Raw genomic sequence first — 27,333 nt, 5'->3', positions numbered from 1 at the left:
ACTTGGGGAGGAAACAATCTGTTTGGTTTACAGTTACACATCACAGTTCCTCACTGAGGGAAGTTGCTGGAGCAGGAACTCAAACAGGTAAAGAAGGCAGGAACTGAAGCAGAGATCATGGAGGAAAGATGCTTACAGATGGTCCCCTGGCTTGCTCAGTTTGCTTATTTATACAACCCAGGACCACCTGTCCAGGATGACACTACAGTGGCAGGATCCTCCCACATAAATGACAAATCAAGAAAATGACTTGCCTATAGGTAAACTTTATGGAGGCAATTCCTCAATTGAGGTGTCAATGAAAGGAAAAGTATTGGCTTAGGATCACCAAGACCAACTTCTCAGACCAAGTTCTCAGCACAAAGGAGATTTCTTTGCCCCAGAGGGACATGGAGCAAGGATAAAGGACACAGACAGGAGATAGAGGAAAAGAGAGAAGGGAAAGGGAACCTGGGAGAGGGGGAAGGGATATTTGTCCCAGAGGGAAAAAAGACTGCCCCTGGATAGACAGATGTGGTACATAGGCAAATGGTGGTTTATAAAGGTAAAGGGGGAAACCTCATGTTTTCTTAAGGTATAAATATTATCTCTAAATTTATAAGAATATATATATATTTAAACTTTCCATCATGATATTAATCATGATCATATAGAGTACTATCTAGCTTTAGAAATAGGCTTCATATAGCTTACTATGCCTGATTTCAGTCTGAAGCAGATAACTAGGTTTAAGTTTGTGTATTCCAGGTTTATTTAATAGACTGTGGTCCTTTAGCTTCTCTGAGATCTGCTACATATGACATTTTAAAATGTTTAAATTTTCTGCAGTGAACCATAACCACTCCTAACAGTGACCTTTGAAGTCGCCAAAATGATGATGTGGTCCCACAACAATGATTCTACCTGGATTGTGAAAAACCCATTAAGGTGACAAACACCATCCAATGATCAGATTTGGATTACAAACTGCTCAAGACAATTTCAAATCTGCTAGATGAGAGGGTCCATTCTCACAGACTATGCTAGCCTGGTTTTCACATGAGCTCTGCACTTTCCCATCACACAGAGACTGAACAACAAATGATAGAGGTAGTTTTACCAGGACTTGAGCATTATCTCTATTTCTTCAGGGCCCCCTAAAGATTCCAGCAACCCCAGAGAGCAGGAAGTAACTTTAAGAACATGATGCTCACATTCCTAAAAGATGGAGTAGGTAGTTTTTGGTTGTTTGGTGGGTTATGGATGTTTGTCATTGTTTAGGGGGGTTAGTTGCAAATTGTTATTGGTCATGGTAAGGGAGGAAACTAAGCAAGGGAGGTTGGATTTAAGGATCTCTTTCTAAAAAGATAAAGGGAGACATGGAAAGGATAGGATAAAGGCTTAGATTATTGAATCTACTAAATATTTTGCAATGGTATATATTTTTATGTATTGATATAAATTCAAGGTTATTTTTTAAACATATTGTATATATGTATTTGCTCTTCTTTAAGGTACTTTTGTATGTTGATGCAAATTTAAGGTTATTTTTGTTAGAACGTACACTACAGATGTTTCTACTTTTTTAAAAGATATTTTTGTATATTGATACAAATTTAAGGTTATTTTTGTTATACTGTATATTTATTTCTACTCTTGTTTAAGGTATTGTACCTATGCAACTCATTTGAAAATGTAATATATAATTAAGAGATAGAGGTTAGTAGTTATCTATAATAAGCAAACTTGTAGTCATGTTAGGCATACTTTCAAGATTCACCAGAGATATTTTAGATAGATAGGTGGTCTTAAAACATTTCTGAGGCCTAAAGAATATGACATTTAAGATCTTTTAATAACCTAAGGTTTTTCACGACAGTGAGACATGTCTGTTCCTGGCAGCAACAATTTATTCCAAAAAATATGATGGGCATCAATGAACCACCATATGGAGTTAGCTTTTATTGTTGCAAAGTTAGCCACTGGCTTAGAAACATCCCTTGCCTTGACTGCTGACAGTGCATTTTCCAAATTGGACAAGCAGGACACAAAAGAAGGCAACTGTCAAAGCTTGTCAAGACGAGGCAGGGCAGGCTTTCAAAATTTGCTGCTTCACTGAAAAGGCTTTCAGATATGCTAGGCCACAGTATAGCCTAAAATAGATATCCCAACATTGCAGAGGAACCTTGCCTGACTTTCCAGGTAGCCAGCTGTTTCTGTTATTTCTATAGTTTTGGAAGTTGTTTGCTCTACACTTCTTGTTTACTTGGGTAATGCTAAATGAATCCTAAATGCTCTTATAATAAAATCCAGAGCCAGATATTGGTATAAATGCTGAAAGATGAGAGAGACAAAGGAACAAGCCGCAGCCACCACCTCTTACCTCACCAACTCCTCAACCTGGGAAAGCCTCCAGCTGAAAGGGACACTTCTGCTGAAGTCTTTATTTCCTGTCTCCACATGCCTTATATACTTTTCTCTGACCAGTCATCACTTCCTGGGGTTAAAGGCACCTGTGCTTCCCAGTACTGGGATTAAAGGTGTGTGCCACCACTGCTTCTGTTTTCTTTCTTAGCCTGAGTCAATCTCATGTAGTACTGGGTGGCTTTGAACTCACAGAGATCCAGATGGATCTATGCCTTCTGAGTGCTGGAATTAAAGCTGTGTGCTATCACTGCCTGGCCTCTATATTTAATATAGTGGCTTGTTCTGTTCTCTAATCTTCAGGCAAATTTTATTAAGGTACACAATATATTACCACAAGGTAATATTATATCCTTCTCAAGTCTTTGGTAGGGTGAAAGTCTAGATAGTTATAGTTATAGTTTTCCTTGTTACAAAATTCAGAAAAGAAACTCACAAAAGAGATGTAAATTGCATAAGGTTGAGAGATATAAAGTTTTAAGCTATTTATAGAAGAAAATGTTTTTAGGCCTAAAAATATAATTCTAGGTTAGTTGTATAAGTTATGATAGAAAGTGGTTTAGGTATACAACTTTGGACTTACCAAGATAGGATAGATAATACAGTATTTTCTATGGGTTTGCAAAAAAAAAAAAAAAAAAAAATGGAATGGATATTGTAAATGTAATTCTTACCTGATAATTACATATATTGTATATAGTTTTAGTATATTAGAGATAAAACACTTCCTTTTTATTTAGAAAATACCTGATAATTGTTCATATTGTGTATAGTTTTACTGTGTTAGAGTCAAACCTTTTGTTTTTATTTGGACAAAAAGGAGGAAATATTGTGGATAGATGATCACACTGTAAACCCCAAGTTTGCATTTGCATTAATTAAATAAAATCAACCTTGGGTCTGAAGGCCGAGTTAGCAACTAATTGACAGAAAGTAATCAGAGAGTCACAGGGTGTCTGTAAGTTGATAGAGAGATGCCCAGGAAGTAGTAGGGAGGGACTTAGTATAGCATGGGGTTTTTGTTTTGGCACAGCAGACTCTTTTTCTTTTGGAGATACCTGCAAAGAGAGAAGGTTAGCTAGTCGCTACTCAACCTCTCTGAGCTAGCAGGTTTTTACTTCAGCCCTTGACTCCTGAGTCTTATTGATAAATGGAATGATAGAGATTTAATTAAAAGCTGTGTTTGGCAGCAGCAATATAGCCTGCTCCTGCAGGAACAGAACTCCCACCATGCCAAGGCCTGAGCAGCCAGGCCACTGCCAGTGAAGTAGGCCATCATCTGGGGAGCTGCATTTGCTGGCAAAAACAACAACAGATTAAAGTACAGTCTCTCTCTGTGCAGATGGAAAAGCAACGTGTGTTTGTATTACTTGTAAACGGGAAAACATTTTTCAAGATTTTATGGTTTTACAAATGCTAGATGTGCAGGTAAGTGGAGATCGTCAGGGCGGCATCTGTGGCCATTGGGGCTCCTGGGCCGCCATCGGGGCTCCCGGGCCCGCGGGGGCGTCGGAAGCAGGCAGTTGGGCATCGCGGGCCGAGGTGCTGGGTTTCAGCCGCTGTCTCGTCTGCAGCCATGGCCCTGCGCTACCCCACGGCGGTGGGCCTCAACAAGGGCCACAAGGTGACAAGGAAGAACGTCAGCAAGCTGAGACATAGCCGGCGCCTTGGGCACCTCACCAAGCACACCAAGTTGGTGTGGGACATGATCCCGGAGGTGTGCGGCTTCGCTCCCTATGAGCGGCGCGCCATGGAGCTGCTCAAGGTGTCCAAGGACAAGCGTGTGCTCAAGTTCATTATGAAGAGGGTGGGCACGCACATCCACACCAAGAGGAAGCAGGAGGAGCTGGGCAAAGTGCTGGCTGCCATGAGGAAGGCTGCAGCCAAGAAGGACTGATGCCTCCACCCCCAATAAACGTTTGCTACCGCGCAAAACAAAACAAAACAAAACAAAAAAACCAAAAAAACCCCAACCAAACCGAAAAACAAGTGCTAGATGTAATAGCAGTGACTTTCTGTCTCAACGACACAGCTATGTAGTATGTACCAATTCTTTTCCCTTGTTCTCCATCTTTTAAAAACACACCAGTTGTTAATTAATCAAATATCATTACAACCAAAATTGGGGATAAGATGCTGGTGGTTCTGGAAGCAAGAGTGCATGGAATCTCACCAATTGTTAACTGTGTGATCTTGAAGAAGTCTTAGTATTCTCATTTGTAAAGTGTGGTGGGGGGACCACGACACAATGTTACATAGTTAAAGCCAGACACAAAGGCACATGTCTGTAATGCTAGCAGTATTGGAAGGCTGATGTAACACGAACCTTAAAAGGTCTTCTTAATAAAAACTCAGGGCCACACATTGGGGTGAAAACTGAGAGATCAGAGGAACAGAACAAGCCAAGTCACAAGTTCTTACTGCTAGGAAATCCTCAGCCCAAGAGAGATCTGCTTCCTGCATACTAACACCTATATACCTTTCTGTGCCCTGCCATCTCACTTCCTCTCTCTGCCCAGCTCTAAATCACTTTCTTCTTTCTGCCCAGCTCTATCACTTCCTGTCTTGTCTGTTCAGAACTCCAGACCTCTATGGCTAACTAGTGCTGGGATTAAAGGTGTGTGCCACCGCCTGGCTCTGTTCCCAGTGTGGTCTTGAACTCACAGAGATCCGGATGACTCTCTGCCTCTTGAGTGCTAGGATTAAAGGCATATGCTACCACTGCCTGACCTCTATGTTTAATATAGTGGCTGGCTTTAACCTCAGATCTCTAGGCAGGGTTTATTTGTTAGAACACAAATAAAATATCCCACAGGCCGAGGCAAGAGGACTGCTGAGAATTTGACACTCACCCTGCGCTATATATAGTGGGTTCCCATTGTCTAATATTTTAGTGGGGATACAATATGCACATGTCTACTTGTTCTAGATAGAGGCCCATGACAGATCAAAGTAACCATTATATCAAGGTCTGCTTGTTGAACCAATGAGTTGATTGGGGTTACTTATAGCAGCTTGGGTAAGGGGTTGCTTCCAGAAGCAGTGATAACTCAAAGTTGCCTGCAACTCTGAAAAGCTGGATCCAGTATGAATGATGACTGTTGCTTGGGCTTTCTTCACATTTTGTAGGCTGCTGGGCAGGCCTGAGAATCTCCCCCTAGCAGGTGGTTTGGTCAGTGTCTCATCCCCCACCCTCTACCCCCAGTTCTTTGTGATTCTATATATAGCCTTGGGGAAGAGCCTTCATGAATCTTGTGAGTTTCATCTTTCCCAGACATATCAAGTTTGTTTACTTCCAGAGTTTGAACAGCCTGTCCTCTTTTTCTGGAAGAAATGACACATTTGGAAGAAGTTACTATACTACAGTACCAGGCCAGCCTCAGCTACAGAGCAACCATTTCGCAAATCAGATAATAAGGTTTGGAGACACAGTTCACCAGTTAAGAGCACTTGCTGTTTCTTCAGAGACCAGGGATTTTTTTTAATTGAATTTTTAAAATATATATATTATGCTCTGATCAGGCATGGTTCCCCTCCCTCATTCCTCCCAGATCTTCCCTACCTTCCCACCCATCCAACTCCATGTATTTTCTGTCTTTCTTAACACATAGGTCAGATGACTTACCACACCCTGTAACTCTAACTCTAGAAAATTTGACTCCCTCTTTGGGTCTCTAGTGTGCATGAACACATGCACACACACTAAGTAAATTAAAGAGAGAGAGAGAGAGAGAGAGAGAGAGAGAGAGAGAGAGAGAGAGAGAGAGAGCTCTTAAAAAAACCAGAAAATAGCAACACAATATAAAGTACATACTTAAAAGATTTTGAATTTTTGTAAGAATTAAAAAAAAAAGCTGTATAGTATTTAGCATAAAATATGCTGTATCTAAATCTTCAATAAATGGTATTATTTAGGACAGTAAAAAAGCAGGAAAAGTAAAGTAGATTTAGGGTGTAAATAATATAGACTATTCCAAGAAAGACACATTCACATAGGAAAGCCCAATCCAATAGAAGACAGCAGTAACACCACAATGTGAATCAGTGTATGTTATAGTTTCTGTTGCTGTGTTCCCTGATTAGACTTTTTGTGTTATTTTAGAATAGACTACTGTACCAAGCATTCTTTGGGGTCACCAACCAGCTCCCAAACCATGACGCAGACTTATTATTAGTTATGAATGCTCAGCCTTATCTTAAGCTTGACTCACTAGCTCTTATAACTTAAAATACCCTGTTATACTTTGCCTGATGGCTTTTTAACCTTTCTTTCTTACTTACCTGCTGTCTCCATGTCTGTCTGTCTGGTGACTGCCTGGCTTCTGACCTTGGAAATGTCCCTCTCTTTCTCCCTCATTCTCTTCTCTTCCTTCTCTCGAGCCTAGATTTCTCTTCCTCCTTATTCTCTCTGCCCACCATCCCTGCCTATCCCTCTCCTGCCTAGCTATTGGCCATTCAGCTTTTTATTAGACCAATCAGGTGCCTTAGGCAGGAAAGTTGAAACAGCAACATATCTTTATAACATTATCAAAGGCAGCATAAACAAACATAAGGTAACTTCACATAGTAGAAGTAATATTCCACAGCATAAACAAATGTAATACATCGTTATCTAGTTAAAATAATATTCCACAACATTTCCCACTAAATTAAAAGAGAGGTTTTAACTTTCATATAGTAAAAGTATACAATAAGAAGAATCAAGTAAGAATTACATTTACAACATCTAGTCTATTTGTATTTCTCAAATTAGAAGAAATCTTTCTATTATCTTTCTATCTTGATGAGTCCAAAGCTCTGTACCTAATTTACCTTCTATTATAACTAAGGAAAACTGTGACTACAACTACCTAGTCTTCAAATTCATCAAAGACACCAGAGGATGTAATATTACCTAGTAAACAGAAAGTGCACTTCTAAAACTAGAGAAATGATAGCCATATGGCTGCTTGGACAGTCTGCTGAACTTCTCCATGAGGCTTGAATTTCCATTGGGCCTGAGAAAGCTTGAAAAGAAAAGGAAAATTAAAGATATTATTCTTTTAAGAAGTTCTGCCATACAGCAGAGCACATGAACAGCTTTTTCCCCTCCTAAATAGAAACAAAAATCTAAGTAAAAATCTCCTGCCACAGGCAGGGCACTGGCATTCCAGAATTGGGGGGCCGAATGCAGTTCCTGGTCAAACACACCTCTGACCAGGCTGTGAGCTTTAGGCTTGGCTGTCAGGAACCTCTAAGCAGGCAGAGCCAGCCAACAGAACTGTGTGGAGGAACCAGCTGTAGCCTAGCAGTTTTAAAGTTTGCTCACACAGTCAAAAGTTATGCAGTGAATGAGGTCCAGATTGAAAAAAAACAAAAACAAAAACAAAAAACTCTAAACAGGTTCCAATGTGTTTAACAATGTGTGTAGGCTTAAGAAAAGAAAAATGGGTATAGACATAGAAAGAAATATATAGTTTAAAAATAATAAAGTCTTTAAAGAGAGTAAAAGTCATAAAAGAATAAAAAAAAGCCACAGAATGATACAAAATACACAGGGAGTCTGGATCCTGCATGTTGTTGTGTTGATTTTGAATGCTGATGAGCAAAAGACAGCAGCTCACAGACATGGGATTGAAAGAGGGACTATTGAAATAAACCAGCTTATATACTTTAGGAATGCCTTAACTTTAAAAAAGAAATCAGAAGATGTATTTTGTCAAATGGAATCCAAAAGTGCTTTGAAGAAGAGGTTTTGCTTTTGTTTCCATAGGAAACAAGAGATTATGGATTTATTCCAGGTTAATATAGATCAAGCGTGATCATGGGAGATCTCTTGAAACTTGATGAGTGATATATATCAACAAAGATTACCACTGGTCTTCCCAGGAGTTGGCCATTATCTCAATTTTCTAGGGACCCCTGAAGATGCTTTGCCTACAGACAACATGAAGTAGTCTAGAGAAAATGATGTCCCACATTCTAAATAAATAGCGTGGGTGACTATTATTTGGTGGGTTATGGGTGTTTGTTATCATTTAGGGGAATAAAGAATATTGATAGAAATTTAAAGTTATTTTTTATTTCACTGTTTATATGTTTCTTTTCTTGTAAGGTATTGTACCTATGCAGTTCATTTAAAAATGTAAGGTAAAATTCTAGTTTGTAAAGGCTATTATTATAAACTATTTAGGGTAATCAAGAAACACAGGTTAGTAGTTTGTCATTTATAACAATCAGATTTGTAGATATGTTAGGTATGTTTTCAAGATCACATAGAGATATATTTTAGATAGATGATAGATAGATAGATAGATAGATAGATAGACTTCAAACACTTCAAATACCTATGGAAAATGGTATTTAAAATGTTTTGTTAACATAGTTTTTTTCATAACAATGAGACAATCTGCTCCTGGCAGCATCTATTTACTTCAGAAAAGATGATGGGCATTGAAGAATTCCTTATGGAGTTTGTTTTCATTGTGGCAAAGCTAGTCATTTGAGCAAGAACCTGCTCTCACCTTGACTACTTGACAATATGCTGTACAAACTGGACATGCAGGACACACAGGAAAAAGACAGAAGAGTCTGGCAGATATTTTTCAGGGCACAGAGAAAAGTGACTGATGAACTTTGCCAATCCAAGGCAGGACAGTCCTTCAAATTTCCTGCTTCCCTGAAAAGTCTGCCAGATATTCTAGGCCTGTAGGCTGAAGATGGATGCCTTAACATTGCAGAGGAACTTTGGGTGACTGTCTACACAGCAAGGTGTCTCTGTTGTTAGTTAAAAAAAAAAACTGGTAAGAAACAAGCCAAGCTAAGGGCAGGCATTTAAAAGTAAGAATAGATCTCTATCTATGTGATTTATTTGGAACTGGGTGGTGGACTCCCCAAGGAGCAAAGAGCCAAAAGAGTAAAAAAACAACTGCAGATGTCCATCATTCTTTCATTGAGTAGATTGATGCTGCCAGGAGCAGATAAGTCTGATTGTCATGAAAAACCTTAGGTTATTAAACATCTTAAATGCCATATTCTGTAGGTTTCTGAAGCATTTGGAGACTACCCATATATCTAAAATATATCTCTGTATGATTTTGAAAACATATATAAAGTAACTACAGGTTTGATTGTTATAGATAATTAACTACTAACCTTCTTTTCTTAATTATCCTAAATTGTTTATCATAATAGCTTTCAAAGACTAGAACTACACCATACATTTTTAAATGAACTAGATAAGTGCCGTACCTTAAACAAGAGTATAAACATATATACAGTATGCTGTAAAAAACCCTTAAATTTGTATTAATATACAAACATCCACACCAATGTAAAATACTTGAGTTGCTTTTTTTGTTTAAAAGTAGATTCAATAATCTACTTTTATCCTATCATTTCTATATCCCCCTGTTTTTTTTTTAGAAGATCTTTGAATCTAACCTTCCTTACTTAGTTTTTTCCCTTACAGTGACCAATAACAATTAGTAACAAACCCTCCTAAATGATGACAAACATCCATAACCTACCAAATGATTCAAAACTACACACCTTACCTTTTGGGAATATGGGTTTCATGTTCTCAAAATTGCTTCCTGTTGCCTGGGGACAATGGTATCTTTAGGGGACTTTGAGTAAATTGAGCTAATGGTCAAGTCCTGGGAAAACTAACTGTAACATTTGTTGTTCAGTGTCTGTGCAATGGAAAGTCCAAGGCTTATCTATAGTTCTGGCTAGAATAGTTTGTGAGGCTGGACTATCTCAGTCAGCATTCTTGAAGCTGTTCTGGATACAGAACTCTGAGAAAACTGCAGCAGACACAATCTGAAAGGCTGGATCACCTGGGCCACCTATTTTCATTGGTGTCTTGTCCCCTTGATCTGAAAACACACACACTTTCAAAGGTAACTTACATACCTGAATTAACACAACTGTGGACTATGTGTTGTACACAAGCCAGCCAAAGATTATTCTTTGATTTACGTTTGAGCAGGTAAAATATGTATCCTCTGTCTTGTAGTTTATTTTAGGTTTATTTCTTTATGTCTGTAGCCAGGATTTTCAGGGGTTCTCCCCCAATCAAACCTGAACTTTATTAACCTCGAATAAATCCACAGCCTGTGGAAACAAAAGCATAACCACTTACCCAACTCAATATATATATATATTTGACTTCCACTTTAGAGTTAAGGATTTCCTAAAGTATGTAGGCTGGTTTGATTCAGCAGACCCTCTTACAGTCCCATGTCTCTCAGCAGCTGTCATTTGCTCATCAGCATTCAAAAAAATTAAAGTCAATATAACACTATACAATATATAGACTGCCTGTATATTTTTCATTATTATGTGGCTTATTCTTTTTTATATTACTTTACTCCTTTTTAAAGACTTTTTATTATTTTAAACTTTTTTCTATGTTTTTCTGTCTCTACCCCCTTTCTGTTCTTTCTTAAGCCTATGCACATTTTTAAGCACAGTGAGACCCATTTAGAGGTTTTCTTGTCTACCTGGACCTGCTTTACTAAGTGCCTCTTGCTGCACATTGTAACTGGTAAGCAGCTTCAGCTAGGCCCTCTGCTGGCAGCTCTGGTGCTTGGCCCCACCCCCTCCTTGGGTCCTTGGAAGAAGAGCTCTACTCCCCGTGGGCCTGGTGAGAGCCATGTTTTTAAACTGGGAACTGCATTCAGTCGCCCGGTTCTGGGATGTTAGTGCCTGTGCTCCGGCAGCCATCCCTACCCAGAACACTGTTCTCTACTTAATGTGTTGGCTCCCCTCCTCCCCACATCAGGCACTATGTGGAAATTTGGGCCTAACATTGGAATGCCAAATGTACCAGGCTTTCATCTGGGCCACCAACCAGCTCTCAAGTCATGACACAGAGACTTATTATTAGTTATTAATGTTTGGCCTTATCTTATGCTTGTTCCTGTAGCTGGAGTTTTCTCTGTCCCACAGCCCACTTATAAAATAAACACACACGCTTATATTATTTATAAACTGTATGGCCATGGCAGGCTTCTAGCTAGCTGTTCTTATATCTTAAATTAACCCATTTCTATTAATCTATAAGTTGCCACATGGCTCGTGGCTTACCGGTATCTTAGCATCTTCTCATGGCGGTGGCTGGCAGCGTCTCTCCGACTCAGCCTTCCACTTCCCAGAATTCTCCTCTCTTCTTGTTCTGTCTATACTTCCTGTCTGGCTACTGGCAATCAGTGTTTTATTTATTAACCAATCAGAGCAACACATTTAACATACAGAACATCCCATAGCACTTCCCTTTTTCTTTTTTTTCAAAAAGGAAGGTTTTAACTTCCACATAGTAAAATCACAGATAACAAAAACAATTATCAAGCAAGAATTACAGTTACAATATCTAGTCTATTTATAATAACTAGTCTATTTATATTTGGCAAAATTAAGGAAGTTCTCATATCTATCTTATATTTGTGAGTCTAAGGTTTCATATCCAACTTATCATTTATCATAACTAAGGAAAATTATAACTAGACATAGATTTATAGTCACCTATGCTTGTCATCTCTATAGTTATGTTAGTTAGGTTATTCAGATTTACAGATACATAGGTAGGATGGACAGGTAATCTTCAAACACTTCATAGACCTAGAGAATATGGCATTTAAATAACTTAGAATTCTGTTAACGTGAGACACAATTGATCCTGGCAGCACCAATTTGATCCTGAGAGAATGTTGGGCTTCTAAGACATTTCCATTTGGAAGTTTGTCTTCTTGGCACAAAATGGTCTATTGGGCAAAGAACTGCCCTTGCCTCTACTGCTGACAATATGAGTGCTGTCCTTCTGGACAAGCGGGACATAAAGAAAAGTGACTTCTGAACTCTTCCAAGACAGGGTAAGATGGTCTTTCAGAATTCCTGCTTCTGAAAATGGTCTGTCAGATACTCTAGGCCTGTAGCCAATTTGAATGCACCAACAATCCTGAGAAACATTAGGTGACTGTCCAGGCTGCCAGCTGTCTCTGTCTACTCTTGCAAGATTCCCGAAAGTTGCTTGCATCCATCTTCCATTTCTCAGGTACCATTATATTCCTTCTCAGGTCTTTGATGGGATTGAAGACTAGCAGTTATAGTTACAACTTTGTGTGTGTGTGTGTGTGTGTGTATGTATATGTATATATATATATGTATATATATGTGTATATATATATATAATCTTAGATAGAACATATTAAGTATTAGATTCAGGTTCTTTAGGACAGGACACCTTTTGGAATAATCTTTATAACATGTCATTTACCCATGCTCTAGACTTCTCTGGATTTTAGTATGTGTTTCTTGCTTGATATTGTTCACATTGATTATAGTTCCATCTTATCTAGGTCATTATCCCCCATTACTCCTGGACAATATTTGATAACCATTCTTTGGCATATAGTCTTGTATTAGGTTAGAACCTTCTTATTTAGACAAAAGGGGGAGGTGTAGTGGGTAGCCTTTCCAGCTTTGACCTGGAAGTTCCAAGCCCCATTGAGGCTTTGGTAATGGTCATGCCTACAAGGCGGGGCTGAGAGAGGACCCTGAAGACCCAAGATCCAGTTGCACTGGCTCTCTTGGTTCCTGGACCCTGGACACTGGAGGTAGACCGAGCAGAGTTCTCCAGAGAACACTGCCAGACTGCACTACACCTTTCCCAGACCCTGTAACCTATCCCTTTATTTGTAAGTTACCCCACAAAATAAACCTCCCTTTTAACTACGTGGAGTGGCCTTAATAATTTCACCAATATGTCCCACTAGTTCTTAAAACTTAAAGTATCCTATTTCTCTTCATCTACATTTTTGCCTTGGGGCTTCCTTCCTTCCTCCTTTCTTTCTCCTTCCTTCTTTCCTCTTTCTCTCTCTCGCTCCTTCTCTCCCCCCGCCCCTTTCTAGCTAACTTTTTCGGCTTTCTCCATGCCTGTCTGTCTGGCAGCTGCCTGGCTGACTGGTCTGTTGTGTGGTCCTCTCTCCTTCATTTTCCTCCTTCTATAGAGACCACATTTCTTCTTCTACATACTCTCTTTGCCTGGCAGCCCTGCCTATCCCTCTCCTGCCTAGCTGTTGACCATTCAACTTTTTATTAGACCAATAAGGTGCCTTAGGCATGGTGAAACAAATGCAGCACATCTTTAGATAATTAAACGAATATGGCAGAAGCAAATATAACACCTCTTTACATCATTAACAAATGCAGCATAAACAAATGTAACACACCTTCACATAGTTAGACTAATATTCTGCAACATAAACAAATGTAACACATCTTTGTCTAGTTCAAATGATATTCCACAACATACTACAGTAGCCATATGGTCACTTCTCTGAAGGTGTCCTGCTGTTCCTGCAGTGTGGTCCCATACCCTACTCTACTCTCATTGTCCTGTATCCTTTTTCTTTTTTTTTCTGTCTTTTTTTAAAAAAAATTTTTTTTGATACAGGTTCTCTTTGTTATGTAGCTCTAGTTGTCCTGGAATTAACTATGTAGAAAAGGCTGGGCTCCAACTTGAAAAGATCCACCTGCCTCCCAAGTGCTGGGATTAAAGGCATGTGCCACCATTCCTGGCTCTCATTTCTATATATTATTTATTTATTCATTGACTGATTAAATTGATTGATGGATTGTGTGCCAGATTCTTTGATAGACTGTAACAGGGATGGTTCACTTCCAATAGAGTTAGGTTATCTCACGAGCGTCTAAGTTTTTCTTGACTTCTGGTCTTCACAGTCCCCACCAGAGTGGCTCATTAAGTTCTGGTGCCAGAATTTGGTTTTTTTTTTTTTCTAAGTTTTCATCTCCAAGCCCTTCCACATCCCTACTGCAGTCCAGTTCCAATTGCCTATGGTCAGGTTTAACATCAGAGCAGCTCCACTTGTGGGTACCAACTTTTTTCACAGCTTATAGAAAAAAGTTTTTTTTCCCCCATGGTTTGGGAGAGAAAGAGTCCAGAGCAGCAGCAGGAGTACGAGGCGTCTGGCTCCACTGAATCTGAAGTTAGGAAGCAGAGAAAGTAATGCTGGTGCTCAGCTCACCATCTCCTCTAATCAGCCCAGGACCACCAGTGAGGTGGGGCTACCCACAGTCAGTGTGCACACGCCCTTGTCTGCAGGCCCAGAGTTGTGTGTCCTAGGTGATGCTCAGTCTAGTTGAGTTGGCAACGAAGATCAACCAGGTTAACTTAGGGGCACTCAAACAGTTTCTTGTAAAATTTTAGATTATGCATTTTGTTCTGGTAGCTCATAAAAAAAAATCTTATAGCTTCTCACACTGTTCCTTTTTGAATTTGAATTGCATTATTCTCTCTTAATGGTATGTGTTACTCAAAAAGAAAGCAAAAAATAGGAATCCATGTTAAGGAAAAAAACCCTCAAAAAACCAAAAATAAATGTTATAATTCATAGCTGGAACTCTAATGATGTTTAAAACAGGTGATAAGGAAGCTTTCTCTAGGGATTAGAGAGATGGCTCTGAGGTTAAAAGAGCTTGCTTAGCTGGAAGTGGTAATGTACATCTTTAATCCAGCACTTGAGAGGCAGAGGGAGGAGGATTTCTAAGAATTTAAGGCCTACACAGGGAGTTCCAGGCCAGTCAAAGCTACATAGTTAGACCCTGTCTTAAACAAACAAACAAACAAACAAACTCACAAAGCCAACCTGCCCAAATCTCCAACAAACAAAAAAATAATGCTTCTTTTCTTTAAGTGGGGGTCCTAGGTTTGGTTCCCAGCATCCACATCAATCAGCTCTCACACTCCAGCTCCAGGGGCATGCAGTGCCTTTTTATGGCCTCTGAGGACACGTCACACATGTTGTAAACACACAGACTAGCAGGCTCACACATATAAATAAGCATCATATAAATGCACACTTCAACAATAAAAATAAAAATAATTAAAAAAAATTAAAAGATGCTATACCTAGAATCACCACAAGGTGGCATGTGCACATCATATATGACAATAAAAACATACCTCACTGCAGCCTGAGAAAGGTTCAGTGAGCTGAAAGTACTGTAAACCTTTTCCTCAATCATTGCAAGAGACCAGTTAAAGTTTTGTGCTTAGTTATATGCATTTGATTTTTCTAAGTCACTTCCGCTTTTACCTCTTTCCTTGGCAATTGCACTTTTTTTGGGTTAAATTTTTTTTTTTAAAAAAACAAATGCTACCATGTCCTCAAGCTAGCAACCTTCCAGTTGACTACTTAGTTTCTTGAAAAAAATAGCTGTCATTATCAGAATCCGCACTGTAACTATTCAAGTCGCACTATTCTGGTTTCTGATGTCTCCTCCTCCCCCCCCCTTCTTCAGCAGGGTCTCTCTATGTAGCTCTGGATTGCCCAGTACTTGCTATGTAGACCAGGCTAGCCTTGAACTCACAGAGATCTGCCTGACTTTGCCTCTTGAGTGCACTGCTCTGGTTTCTGATCCTCTTTCAAGGTTTCCAGTGAGCTCACTTGGTGTCAAAATGAGCTTGCATTTTTTTTTAAGTTTGCAAACTTCATGTATTCATGATGTTTGTGTGTTAAATTAATCACAAACCTGGTGTGTGTAGGCAGTTAAAAGTAGTTTTCACTTTGATAACCCGAAGTCTCTAGTATAACCTAACAGTTTTGAAAACATTGTAAAACAGGAAGAACATGGTAATTCTGTCTTCAAAGTGACAGTTGCAAATGATTATATTTCTGACAACATGAGTTTACACATATAATAAGCATTTTGGGCATGAGATACATTTGGTGCTGTGGTCCATCTGATTTGGAAGCACTCTTAGCATGCTTCTGTGTGCTCTTCTCAAATGTTTTTATTTGTTATGTCCCTTTCTCCCTGCCTCTATCTCTCCTCCTCCTATTTCTTCTTCCCCGTCCCTTCCCTCTCTCTGCAGGTTCTCATGCAGCCCAAGCTGGTTTTCATACTGTCTATGTAGCTGACAGAGGGTGATCTTGAACCTCCAGGTCTTGCTTTCACCCCCAAGTGTTGAGATAACAGGTGTGTGCCAGCACTTTTAGGTTGTTTCAAACTATTCTATTTACTAATTCTTTTTCCTGAGCAACTTCCCTGTGTGATTAATCTTATAGAATTTTGTAATAAAAAACCCTGTCAGTCCATCAGTCTTCTGTACAGGAGCCCAGAGACCATTTCATTAATCTCTGCTTCGAATCAAGAGACAAGACCCATTGGATACCGATCTAAAGAGGGAGAGATAGGAGATCGGGTGCCTGCCCCAGCATTCCATGTGAGGTTTAGGGTTTTAGTCCCTATGCCCAGAAGAGACAGGACAGACAGCAGAGGAGATTGCTCAGAGTCCTCATTACTGCCACTTGTTTCTTCAAGTTTCTTCTTGTTTCTTTCAAGTTGACAGTCATTTTCCGAGTTTGCTGTTGAATAGGTGAAGAATGATTGTGAACGTGGCAATAGAGAGAAATCATGAAGAAGAATAAAAGGCAAAAGTGATACGATTCTTCATAAAGCCAACCCTGCAGGAATGTGTTTTCCCAAAATTTTCCTTCAGAGTTCCCCAGGAATGGGTGCTATGGAATATTACTTTAACTAGACAAAGATGTGTTACATTTATTTATGCTGAATTTGTTTAATTATGTAAAGATGTGTTGATGTTTTACCTTGCCTGCCTAAGGCACCTGATTGTTCTAATAAAAGGCTGAATCACCAGTAGGTGAGCAGTAGAGGGATAGGCAGGGCTATTGGGCAGAGAGAATAAGGAGGAGGAAGAGAGAGAGAATGAGAGTGGAGAGAGAGAGAGAGAGAGAGAGAGAGAGAGAGAGAGAGAGAGAGAGAGAGAGAGAGAGAGAGAGATGTCCAGGGCCAGCCAGGCAGGCAGCTGCCAGTCAGCTGGGCACAGGGTAGGACATACAGAGTGGAAGGAAGGTACAAAGCCTCAAGATAAAATGTAGATAAAGAGAAACAGGTTAAAATAAGTTAAAAGAACTTGGTGAACAAGCATAAGATAAGGCCAAGCATTCATAACTAATAAGTCTTTATGACATGATTTAGGGGCTGGTGGTCAGGGAAAGCATGCTATCTTTGGTATTCCAGTGTGGACCTTGAATTTCCACATAGGGCCGTAAGAAATAAAAGAGAGAGAGAGAGAGAGAGAGAGAGAGAGAGAGAGAGAGAGAGAGAGAGAGAGAGAGAGAAAGGGAGAAAACAAAAGAACAAAAACAAGGACACGGCTCCTTTAAGAGGCATTGCCATACAGTGAGCTTTTGAGCAGCTGGCACACTAAGTAGAAACAGCGTGCCCCTGCCACACCTGCCACAGTGTGGGCACTAATATCCCCAGAGCTGGGGTGGTTGAATGCTGCTCCCAGTTAAATGCTTAAATGGGCTTAAGTTAAATGTAGCTCCCGACTGTGGCCACAGTCTTCAGGCTGGCTGTCACACACCAAAGAGGGGTAAAGCCAGCCGCCAAAGCCACCCCCTGTAGCTTAGCCATTTAAGGTTTGGCTCACATGGTCAGAAAAAGTTACAGATATGCAGTAAAGACAGGTCCAGATGGACAAACACCTCTAAACAGGTTATAATCTGTTTAAAAACATGTAGGTCTAAGAAAGAAAAGAAAATGGGTATAGACAGTAAAAGAAAAAAGTAAATAGTTTATAAATAATAAAGTCTTTAAAGAGAGAGTAAAGTAATATAAAGGAAAAAATCATGTAAAGATGGGAAATACACAGGGAGTCTGGGTCCGGTATGGTGTAGACTTTGAATTTTTTGAATGCTGATGAGTGAATGATAGTCTACTGAGAGACATTAGATTGTAAAAGAGTCTGCTGAATTAAACCAGCCTAGATACTTTAGGGTTGTCTTAACTTTAAAATGGAATTCAGAAAAATATATTGAGTTGGGGAAGAGGTTATACTTTTGTTTCCATAGGAAATGAAAGGCTGTGGATTCCTCCAAGGTTAATAGAGATCAGGTTTGATAGGGGAGACCTCCTGAAAGGTAAGACCTCTTGGCTACAAACATAAATAAATAAACCAAGAAAAACTACAAGACAGGTGATATACATCCCTCTGTATGGGAACAGTTCTGAGACTGGACAACAAATGTTACAACTAGTTTTCCTAGGACTTGACCATTATCTCAATTTTCTCAGGGTTCCCTAAAGATGCTGTCACCTTCAGACAGCAGGAAGTAGTGTAGAGAACATGAGGCCCACATTCCCAAGAAAGAGGTGGGGTGGGTGGTTTTTGGTCATTGAGTGGGTTATGGATGTTTGTCATATTTTATGGGGGATATAGTAATATAGAATAAAAAGACAACTATTAATCTCAAATATTTTTCCTTGTTATGGATTTTGGTATATTGATACAAATTTAAAGTATTTTTATACTATATGTATGTTTCTTCTCTTGTTTAGGGTATTGTGCTTATGCTGCTCATTTAAAAAAGGACTGTGTAATTAAGAAATGCAAGTTAGTAGTTAGTTATCTATAATCATTGAGCTTGTAGTCATGTTAGGTATGTTTTTCAGGGTCAACAGATATATTTTAGATAGACAGATGTTCTTCAAATGCTGCAGAGACTTATAGAATATGGTATTGATGATGTTTAATGACCTAAGGTTTTTCATGATAGTGAGATATGTCTGTTCCTGGCAGCACCAATCTACTTCATAAAAGGATGATGGACATCAAAGAACCTCCATATGGAGTTTGCTTTCAATGTGGCAGAGCTAGCCATTTGGGCAAGATACTGCCTTTGCCTTGACTGCTGACAGTATGCTGTATAAACTGGACAAGCAAGACACAAAGGAAAAAGACTGCTTTGTTAAGACAAGATAAGACAGTTCTTCAAAATTCCTGCTTCATAGAAAAGTCTACTAGATACTCTAGGTCTGTAGGCTGAAGGTGGATGCCTCAACATTGCAGAAGAAACTTGGATGACTGTCCAAGCAGCAGGATGTCTTTGTCACTTCTATAGTTTTAAAAGTTGCTTGTTTTGTACTTCCTGTTTACTCAAGGAATATTATATCCTTCTAGGGTCTTTGCTGTTGCTGTCTTCAGGTGGAGGGTCTGAGAGGAAATAGTTCAGTGCAAAGATTAACTTTTGTTTATTGCTAGAAATAAATGAATGTTGTCTTTATCCTAGACAACATTTATCCTAGAATGTTGACTGACCTTAAAAGGCCTCATTCAAGGGCTGGAAATACAGCACAGTGGCAGACCACTTTCTAGGTATATGCAAAGTCATGAATTTGAAGCCCAGCAGTGTAGAAACATTTTTTTTTTCCTTTTACATGTGAGGGGAAGCTGGGTGAGTGTCGATTTAAAGTATTTCCTGAGGTATAGTCCCTTGGCGGTCAAGACCCAAGTCAACTCTGCAGGATCCCATCCTGTCAAAAAAAAAAAAAAAAAAAAAGCAGGATTCTAAGTTATCTAGGTATTGTTCTTAGGAGATGTGTGCAGACACCAATGTTTGCAAGGTGCTGTGCAAGGCTATGGTGTTTCCAGGAGTGGGCAGAGGTGAACACAGCTTGGTTTATTTGAATTTATCATGCTCAATTCACCTCTACAATCGAAGGCACAAGGAAGCACCAGGTAAAGGGAGCCTGTCATCAGTTCTGCCCCTGCCAGGCCCTGAGTAGTAGACATAATAGATCTCTCTACCTATGGTTGTTGATAAAGTCAGCAATGTTCTAGGTACATTTAGGAATAACTAGATTTTGAAAAGCACATGGTCTTTGCTCTCTTGAAGGAATTATTTGAGACCAGGAGGGGTCCCTGGGGTTTCTGTATGATGAGGAGCTAAGAGGATGCAGGGTCACTTCCAAAACAAATAGCTCTCTGTTTGGTCACTGGAATGCCTGTATGTAATTCTAAGAGTACATGTGCTGTCTAGGTTCTCTGTCGAGATAAAGTCAATGTTATTTTAATATTTCGTTTTATGTTGATTTGATCTTCTAATATTTATTTTTGGGGAAATAAATGGAAGAAATCCAAGCCACTGACCTTTGTTAATCTTCTCAAATTAAAGCAAATAATGGATTGGTGAGAACACTGGGAGCCAGTAATGTCACCTTCAGTGTGAAGAATTATTCCCTTTTCTATACTTTGAAACTCATTAATTTATGAATTACTTAATTAAGCTTAGCATTTAATTGCATGAGGGTACATGAATCACATGGATAATAAGTTGTTTGAATTCAAAGAGAAGCTGGTGGGAATACTTTCTTGTCTTGGAATACATTCTAATTTGTTCTTATACTGGGGAAAAATTTCTTTAAATTATAAAATTATCTATTGTAATATGTAATAATTAAGTCACATTCTTCTTGATAAGACAACAGAAAATAAAAAACAAAGGAAATTGTGATTGTTAAAATTTTGTGGCCAGCCTTTGTCTACAGCTCAGTATTGTGCTGTGGTCAAGGTTCTAATTCAACCTGTGGCAACTTAAAGACTAATAGAAATGGGTTAATTTAAGATAGAAGAACTAGATAACAAGAAGCCTGAGCCATTAGGCCAAACAGTTTAAATAATACAAGAGTCTGTGTGTTTATTTTATAAGTGGGCTGTGGGACTGGCGGGGCTGGGCGGGCCCGGAGAGAAGCTCTCCAGTTACAAGTAACTGTGGAGAGGTTGGAATGGTGCAGATCCAGAATAAATCATCTTGAACTATTTTTAGAGCCATTAAGAGCCATTCATTGCCCACCTCTATGCGTGACCTGATATCATTTGAGACTCTCACATGAAACCTTTAGGATGTATGAACAGGCCATGAGCTTTCGCTCACCCAAAAGCTAACACTGTTACCAGACACACATGGGGCCTGACAGAGGTTTCCCCACTTTACTGTAATCGGCCCACCAGATACTTCCACCAATGAATCTGAAAAGCATGTTACATTATGACTTTCTTTGCTTTATTACTATAAAAACTTCAAAAAACTGTTACCACACTACACCATGGAATTTAAAGTAACCTAAACCTGTGTTCCCAGACCATATTTGGCTCCAGAATAAATGATAAAATATAAGCTATCTTTTCTTTGAGGTGACAGCCATTTTAAATTAATTAATTAATTATTATTATGGTTATTTTACATATTTGGCTCCAGAATAAACTCTAAACTATGTCTTTTTGAGGTGAGAGCTGTTTTTTTGTTAGTTAGTCAGTTAGTTAGTTAGTTTGTCTTTTGCTTTCACATTGACAGCACGTTGCTGGATACAGACAGAGACCCATGGAAGCTAGTCCATCATTCTGTTACTGAGCTGTGTCCTCAGATCATGCACCTGCATTAATGTAGGTTTTCTTATTTAAGTGGTTATGTGCAGCAACACAATATTATGAAAATATTTCCTACATTCTAAGAGACTGAAACTGTTGCTGGACCTCACAGACAGAGTTAATAATACACCTTGAAGTCACTTAAAATTCAGATTGCTGTGCTATTTGTACTTATTTTGTTTGTTTAGCCACCCTTTAAGACAACCATGTAACACTCAAGCTTGCTTGCCTTGGAATTCCCATGTAGTCAACTATTATAATCTAAGCCAATGCATAGCTGCAATCTTAAATTGTGGGTGTTCTAATAAGCATTTACTTATAGCGGCAAATACAGGGGTTGAAAAAAAACCCATCTAAATTCATTTATGGATATTGGTTGATAAATAAGTGCAGTACTGTTTGTTGTCTGGGACAGTTGGGATCAGTTGGATCCCATGACTTAATCCATTCATTTTGATGCTGTGTATGAGGAACATGTTTGAGATCCAACAGATTGGTAAAATGCTTGCCACGGAGCCAAGAGAGGGGAACATATGCCATGGTCATACCTGGAAATACATGTGCATGTGCACATGTGCATACACACAATAAATAAACATAATAAAACATTCCTATGCTTTAATAATATTTACTACCTTTTATTTGGTTGCATGTATTTTTGAGTGTAGGTGTGTGTACATTTGAGCGTGCATGTGCAAAGACTGAGGTTGTTGTCACTCACTTCTCCACCTTTATTCAGTGCCAGGAACTGCAACTGAAACTAGAGCTCACTGATTGGCTGGAGGGACTAGCAGCTAGCCCCAGGCATCTCCTGTCTCCACCTCCCTAAGATTGAAATTATAGCCTGTGCACACTACGCTTGACTTTTTACATGGGTACTGGAGATCTTGGCCAGGTCCTCATGCCAACTGAGCCATCTCCCCAGCCCCAATATTTCCATATGTTTGTGGTTACATTACTACAGTTCATGACCTGATATAGTAAACAAAATAAACAACATTCTTAAACCAATTCAGCGCTGGAAACAAGTGTTTTTGCTTATTGTTTCAAGAAGAACAACAGTGGTGCGCACATGCATACTTTCTCAGGTCTATGGTTTCATTCGTTGTAAGATATGGCATTAAGTGCAGCGATTACAATGTGAACGGTGTCTGGCTTGAATCTCTTCATATAATTTCAATGTTAGAAAACAGCCAGAATCATTTAAAGTACACATTGATTGTGCTAAATACTAATATCTATATGTCTCTATATCTATCTATCTATCTATCTATCTATCTATCTATCTATCTATCTATCTATCTACCTATCTATCTATCTATCTATCTATTTACTTATCTACCTACCTATCCTCTGTCTGTCTGTCTGTCTGTCTGCCTGTCTACCTATCTGGTCCTGGGGTGATAGACTGGTGGTTTAAAAGATTTTCTTATGCAAAATGTGGATGTGAGTCCAAATCTCAAGAAATCATATAAAAAGTCAAATACAGGCACAGTGCCTATAAACTCATGTGGGGTGAGCAGAGACAGAGTCAGGAGAATCCTGGAAGCTCTCAAGCCAGGTAGCCTGGGATACACGGTAGGAAGAGAAACAAGCCAGAAGGCAAAGACTGACATCTGAGGTTGTCCTAATGGACATACAAGTGCTGTCTATCACATGAATGTGCCCACAGCCACACCAGAATGCATGCGCATGTGTACACACAGAGAAAATCTAAACAGCTGTTTCAGAAGTGATACTGCTTTTAAGGTCTCTCGGGACTGTTTTCCTAAGTCTTATTCACCAGACACCACATTCCAAAGTGAGCTGCAATGCAAATACAAGCAGGCAAACAGAAAAGCAAGCAGCAGAAGACAAGGGTAGCAAAGACAGTCAGTCCTGTGTCGCTGTGAGGTGGCACAGGAGTGGTCCAGCCAGCCTGGTGGGCAAGGCTGAGAGAAAATGAACCGTAGAAATGATGGTATTTATATGACTGCAACTATAAATTTTGATTTAGTAATGATTATGGTAGGGAAGAAAACAAACCCAAACAACTTCAGCTAAAATAAAAGACATCAAAAATAAGCTCCTTCATTTTACAGTGACTTGGGCTGACTACTGCACGTCTGTCAAACTTTTCAAAACTTTTCATGGCAATGGCATGGCAATAAACACTGCCATTAGTCTCCTAAATTCAGATCTCAGATTGATTTCTTTGCCCTTGCCTTACAGTGCTTTGGAAGCCTGATGCTTTCAAATATCCGGGAAATCTCAGTCCATCATATCGTTCATCTCTGAGTTTGATGGCCTAAGGCCCAGCCTTGTGTTTGCTGAAGCCCACACCATTCAGTTCACAGGAATACCAAGAGGATTTTCAATCAGATAGTGACTGACGCTTGCTGCTACTTTAATTCCAGAAATTCACTAGAATTTAGGGCAGAAGACATGAGTGTGGAGGTTACCATGACTTTACAGGTTAATGTCTGCCAAGAAGACAGTCCTCTTGGAGAATTCCATTGTTAAATCCAGAGATGAGTTACATGTATGCTTTCTGTAGTACACGCTATAATGACACTCCAGCTTATGCAGTACACCAGATGTGACCAGGTCAGTTCCCCTGAGAGTCTCCAGTGCTAGATGTCCTGAACAGGATCTATAAATGGAGAGTCTGAAAACCAGGGTCAAACCAGTGCCGCTACCCATGCCAAGGTGGGAAACTCAGCAGAGGATTTTAGGGATGAGAGAAACAACTCTTTTTTGGGGAGGGGGTAAAAGGTGTAAATGCTGTCATATTTCCCCCCCAGGAACCTGATACATTGCCCTTGAATTTAAGGTGCACAGGAGGCCACTGTCAAAATAATTTCTGGACAACTGGCTACACAGGAGAGGTATGTATGGAGGAAAGCACTGGCAGCAGGAGTGTGGACCCCACACTCACGGAAAAAGCCGGACATGCTAGCATTCAGCTTTAATCCCAGTGGCCAGCCAATCTGGACAAAATGGAGAGTGGTATGTTCAGAGACCCTGTATTAAAAAATACAGTTGGAGCGATGAAGGCATCTGAATATCAGTCTCTGGCCTTTACACCAGGCAAGATCACACACACACATACACACACACACACACAGCACATACACAACACTATATGCACATATACATACCACACTCATATATACGACACATACCACACCACACACACCACAGCACACACATATACATACCACATACACATACATATATACACCACACTTACACACATATATCACACATCCCACACCACACACATGTACATACCACATACATACACACCATACCATACACACACACTCATCACACACACACATCATACACACACATACATATATACACCACACTTACACACATATATCACACATCCCACACCACACACATGTACATACCACATACATACACACCATGCCATACACACACACTCATCACACACACACATCACACACACACATACATATATACACCACACTTACACACATATATCACACATCCCACACCACACACATGTACATACCACATACATACACACCATGTCATACACACACACTCATCACACACACACACACATATATATACCACACTTACACACACATATCACACATCCTACACCACAAACATGTACATACCACATACATACACACCATGTCATACACACACACTCATCACACACACACACACACACTAATCACACACACACACTCATCACGCACACACACACATACTCATCACACACACACACACACACACACACACACACACACACACACACCCCTGAACAACTCTTAGGTGAGTCTCGGAGCAGTTTAGGCAGGCCCCTTGCTGTGTATCTGTAATTGCTCCAAAGCACAGGCACCGTCCCTCAACACCTGCTATGGCTAGGAAGCAGTTTCTTCCTGAACACCTTCAAAGTATCCTATCTCTTTTGCTGCAGCTAGAATGTTTTCCTGAACTTCTGAGGAACCAGGCAAGGCTTTTAGGCATGTAGAATAAACATGGTTCATGAACTGAGCATGCTCAGAAGCAGCTGTGTCCTCCCTCCCTCCCTCCCTCCCTCCCTCCCTCCCTCCCTCCCTCCATTCCTTCTGTTTTCTTTCCTTTTTTAAACAGTGTCTCACTATGTATCATGGCTGGCATGGAACTTGCTATGTATACCTGGGTGGCTTCAAACTGTTTTCTCTTCTTAAGCATGAAGACATTAAGAGCTCGTATTCTGAAAAGTTTCTGCTGGAAGGAAACTATGTGGCCCAACAGCACTTTTCATACTTGGTAATGCAATGTTCGTCAAGGGTCCCTCTCTGGCCTGGATGACTTTAGCCCTGTCTACTTCTCCCTACCTACCCCCCAAACCTTCTGGTTTCTGGACAGGGAGCTGGGACAAGCCTGTTTCTAGAAGGGAAAAAGGCTGATGGCCAGCTGGAGAGCGTCTTTTGTGCCTAAGCCCTATGGCCTGTTCCCGCTGTTTGGATATACTCAGCTTCTAGCATCCGCCTCCAGGGTCAAGCCAGGCAGACATCATTTATTTATATATTTGTGTTGTGACTCAAACCCTACATATATAATCCCTCCCATATGCAAGCAGGTGCTCTGGCACTGAGCTACACCCTTGACACACTACTGCCGAAAAGACTTTCGCTCCTGTCTTCCCAAATAGGTTCTGAGGTTGGGGTCACACAAATTTTCAGAGCTCCCTCAGCTGGAGTTTCTGGAGTTTGGAGAGAAAGCTGGCTCTGGTTGTGTTCCCCTCTCCTGTTAGGCTTTGACTTTTTGTGGAGAGGCAGACATGCTAGCTTGATTTGCAAGCTTGGTATTCAGGGATCTTCTCTACACTTACAGCCACCTGTGGGGAAAAGTATCTAGTTTTTTTTCCAAATGTCTAGGACCCGGGAAGTTTCAGGGACAGTGATTACACAGTGACTCCCTGTCAGTGTAGTGGCTCATTCAATTCAAAGTAAAGCAACAGTAGGAAGGCCATCAGTGAACACGATCCTGAGACCCTGGTGAACAAGTATGTGTGGTTTGGTGTGTGTGTATGTGTTGTGTATGTGTGGTATTCATGTGTGTGTTGTGCATGTATGTGCATGTGTATTGTCTATGTGTGTGTGTGGCGTGTATTTGTGTGTGTGTGTGTGTGTGTTGTGTGTGTGTGTGGTGTGGTATGTGTGAGTGTGTGTGGTGTGTGTGGGTGGTGTGGTATGTGTGAGTGTGTGTGGTGTGTGTGGGTGTGTGTATGCTGTGTGGTATGCATATGTATGTATGTGTACTGTGTGTATGTTTGTGATGTATATTTGTGTGTATGTGTGTGTGTGTGTGTTTATGTTGTGAGTAACTGTGTGTGTGTATGGCATGAGACAGCTAGGGAATGTGTGACCTACCTCTGGGAAAAGGTGCACAGTGTTCAGCCTTGCTACCACTGCTGTGGTCAAAGAAGCCCCATCAATACCTGCTTTTCCCTAGGAAAACCAAACAGATTCAAAACAGAAACACCCTCTCTTAGTCAAAGAGCACCTCCACACACCTCTGGCCTAGTTGTCTAGGCAAATTCCTAAGAAGACAATGGGGAAATCCCAAATGGAACTCATGAGAATGATTCCTATCCACTTTCTTCTAAACAGGCATCTTTGAATCTTGGACTGTGTGCTGTCTAGTCACACAGCACTGTTGACACTAAACAAGGAACCCCG

The 27,333-nt window shown here is 40.0% G+C and overlaps 1 protein-coding gene across 1 annotated transcript; it reads left to right on the top strand.

The window, feature by feature from the left end:
• Positions 1–3,974: 3,974 nt before the first annotated feature.
• Positions 3,975–4,329, top strand: LOC114685850 (60S ribosomal protein L36-like). Its single transcript, XM_037203456.1, has one exon. The coding sequence runs from the start codon at positions 3,980–3,982 to the stop codon at positions 4,298–4,300; it is 321 nt and encodes a 106-aa protein (XP_037059351.1). The 5' UTR covers positions 3,975–3,979; the 3' UTR covers positions 4,301–4,329.
• The last annotated feature ends 23,004 nt before the right edge of the window (positions 4,330–27,333 follow it).

The sequence above is a fragment of the Peromyscus leucopus genome, chromosome 3, assembly GCF_004664715.2.
Source record: "Peromyscus leucopus breed LL Stock chromosome 3, UCI_PerLeu_2.1, whole genome shotgun sequence".
NCBI classification, from domain to species: domain Eukaryota; kingdom Metazoa; phylum Chordata; class Mammalia; order Rodentia; family Cricetidae; genus Peromyscus; species Peromyscus leucopus.
This window is presented reverse-complemented; position numbering and strand designations above follow the sequence as displayed.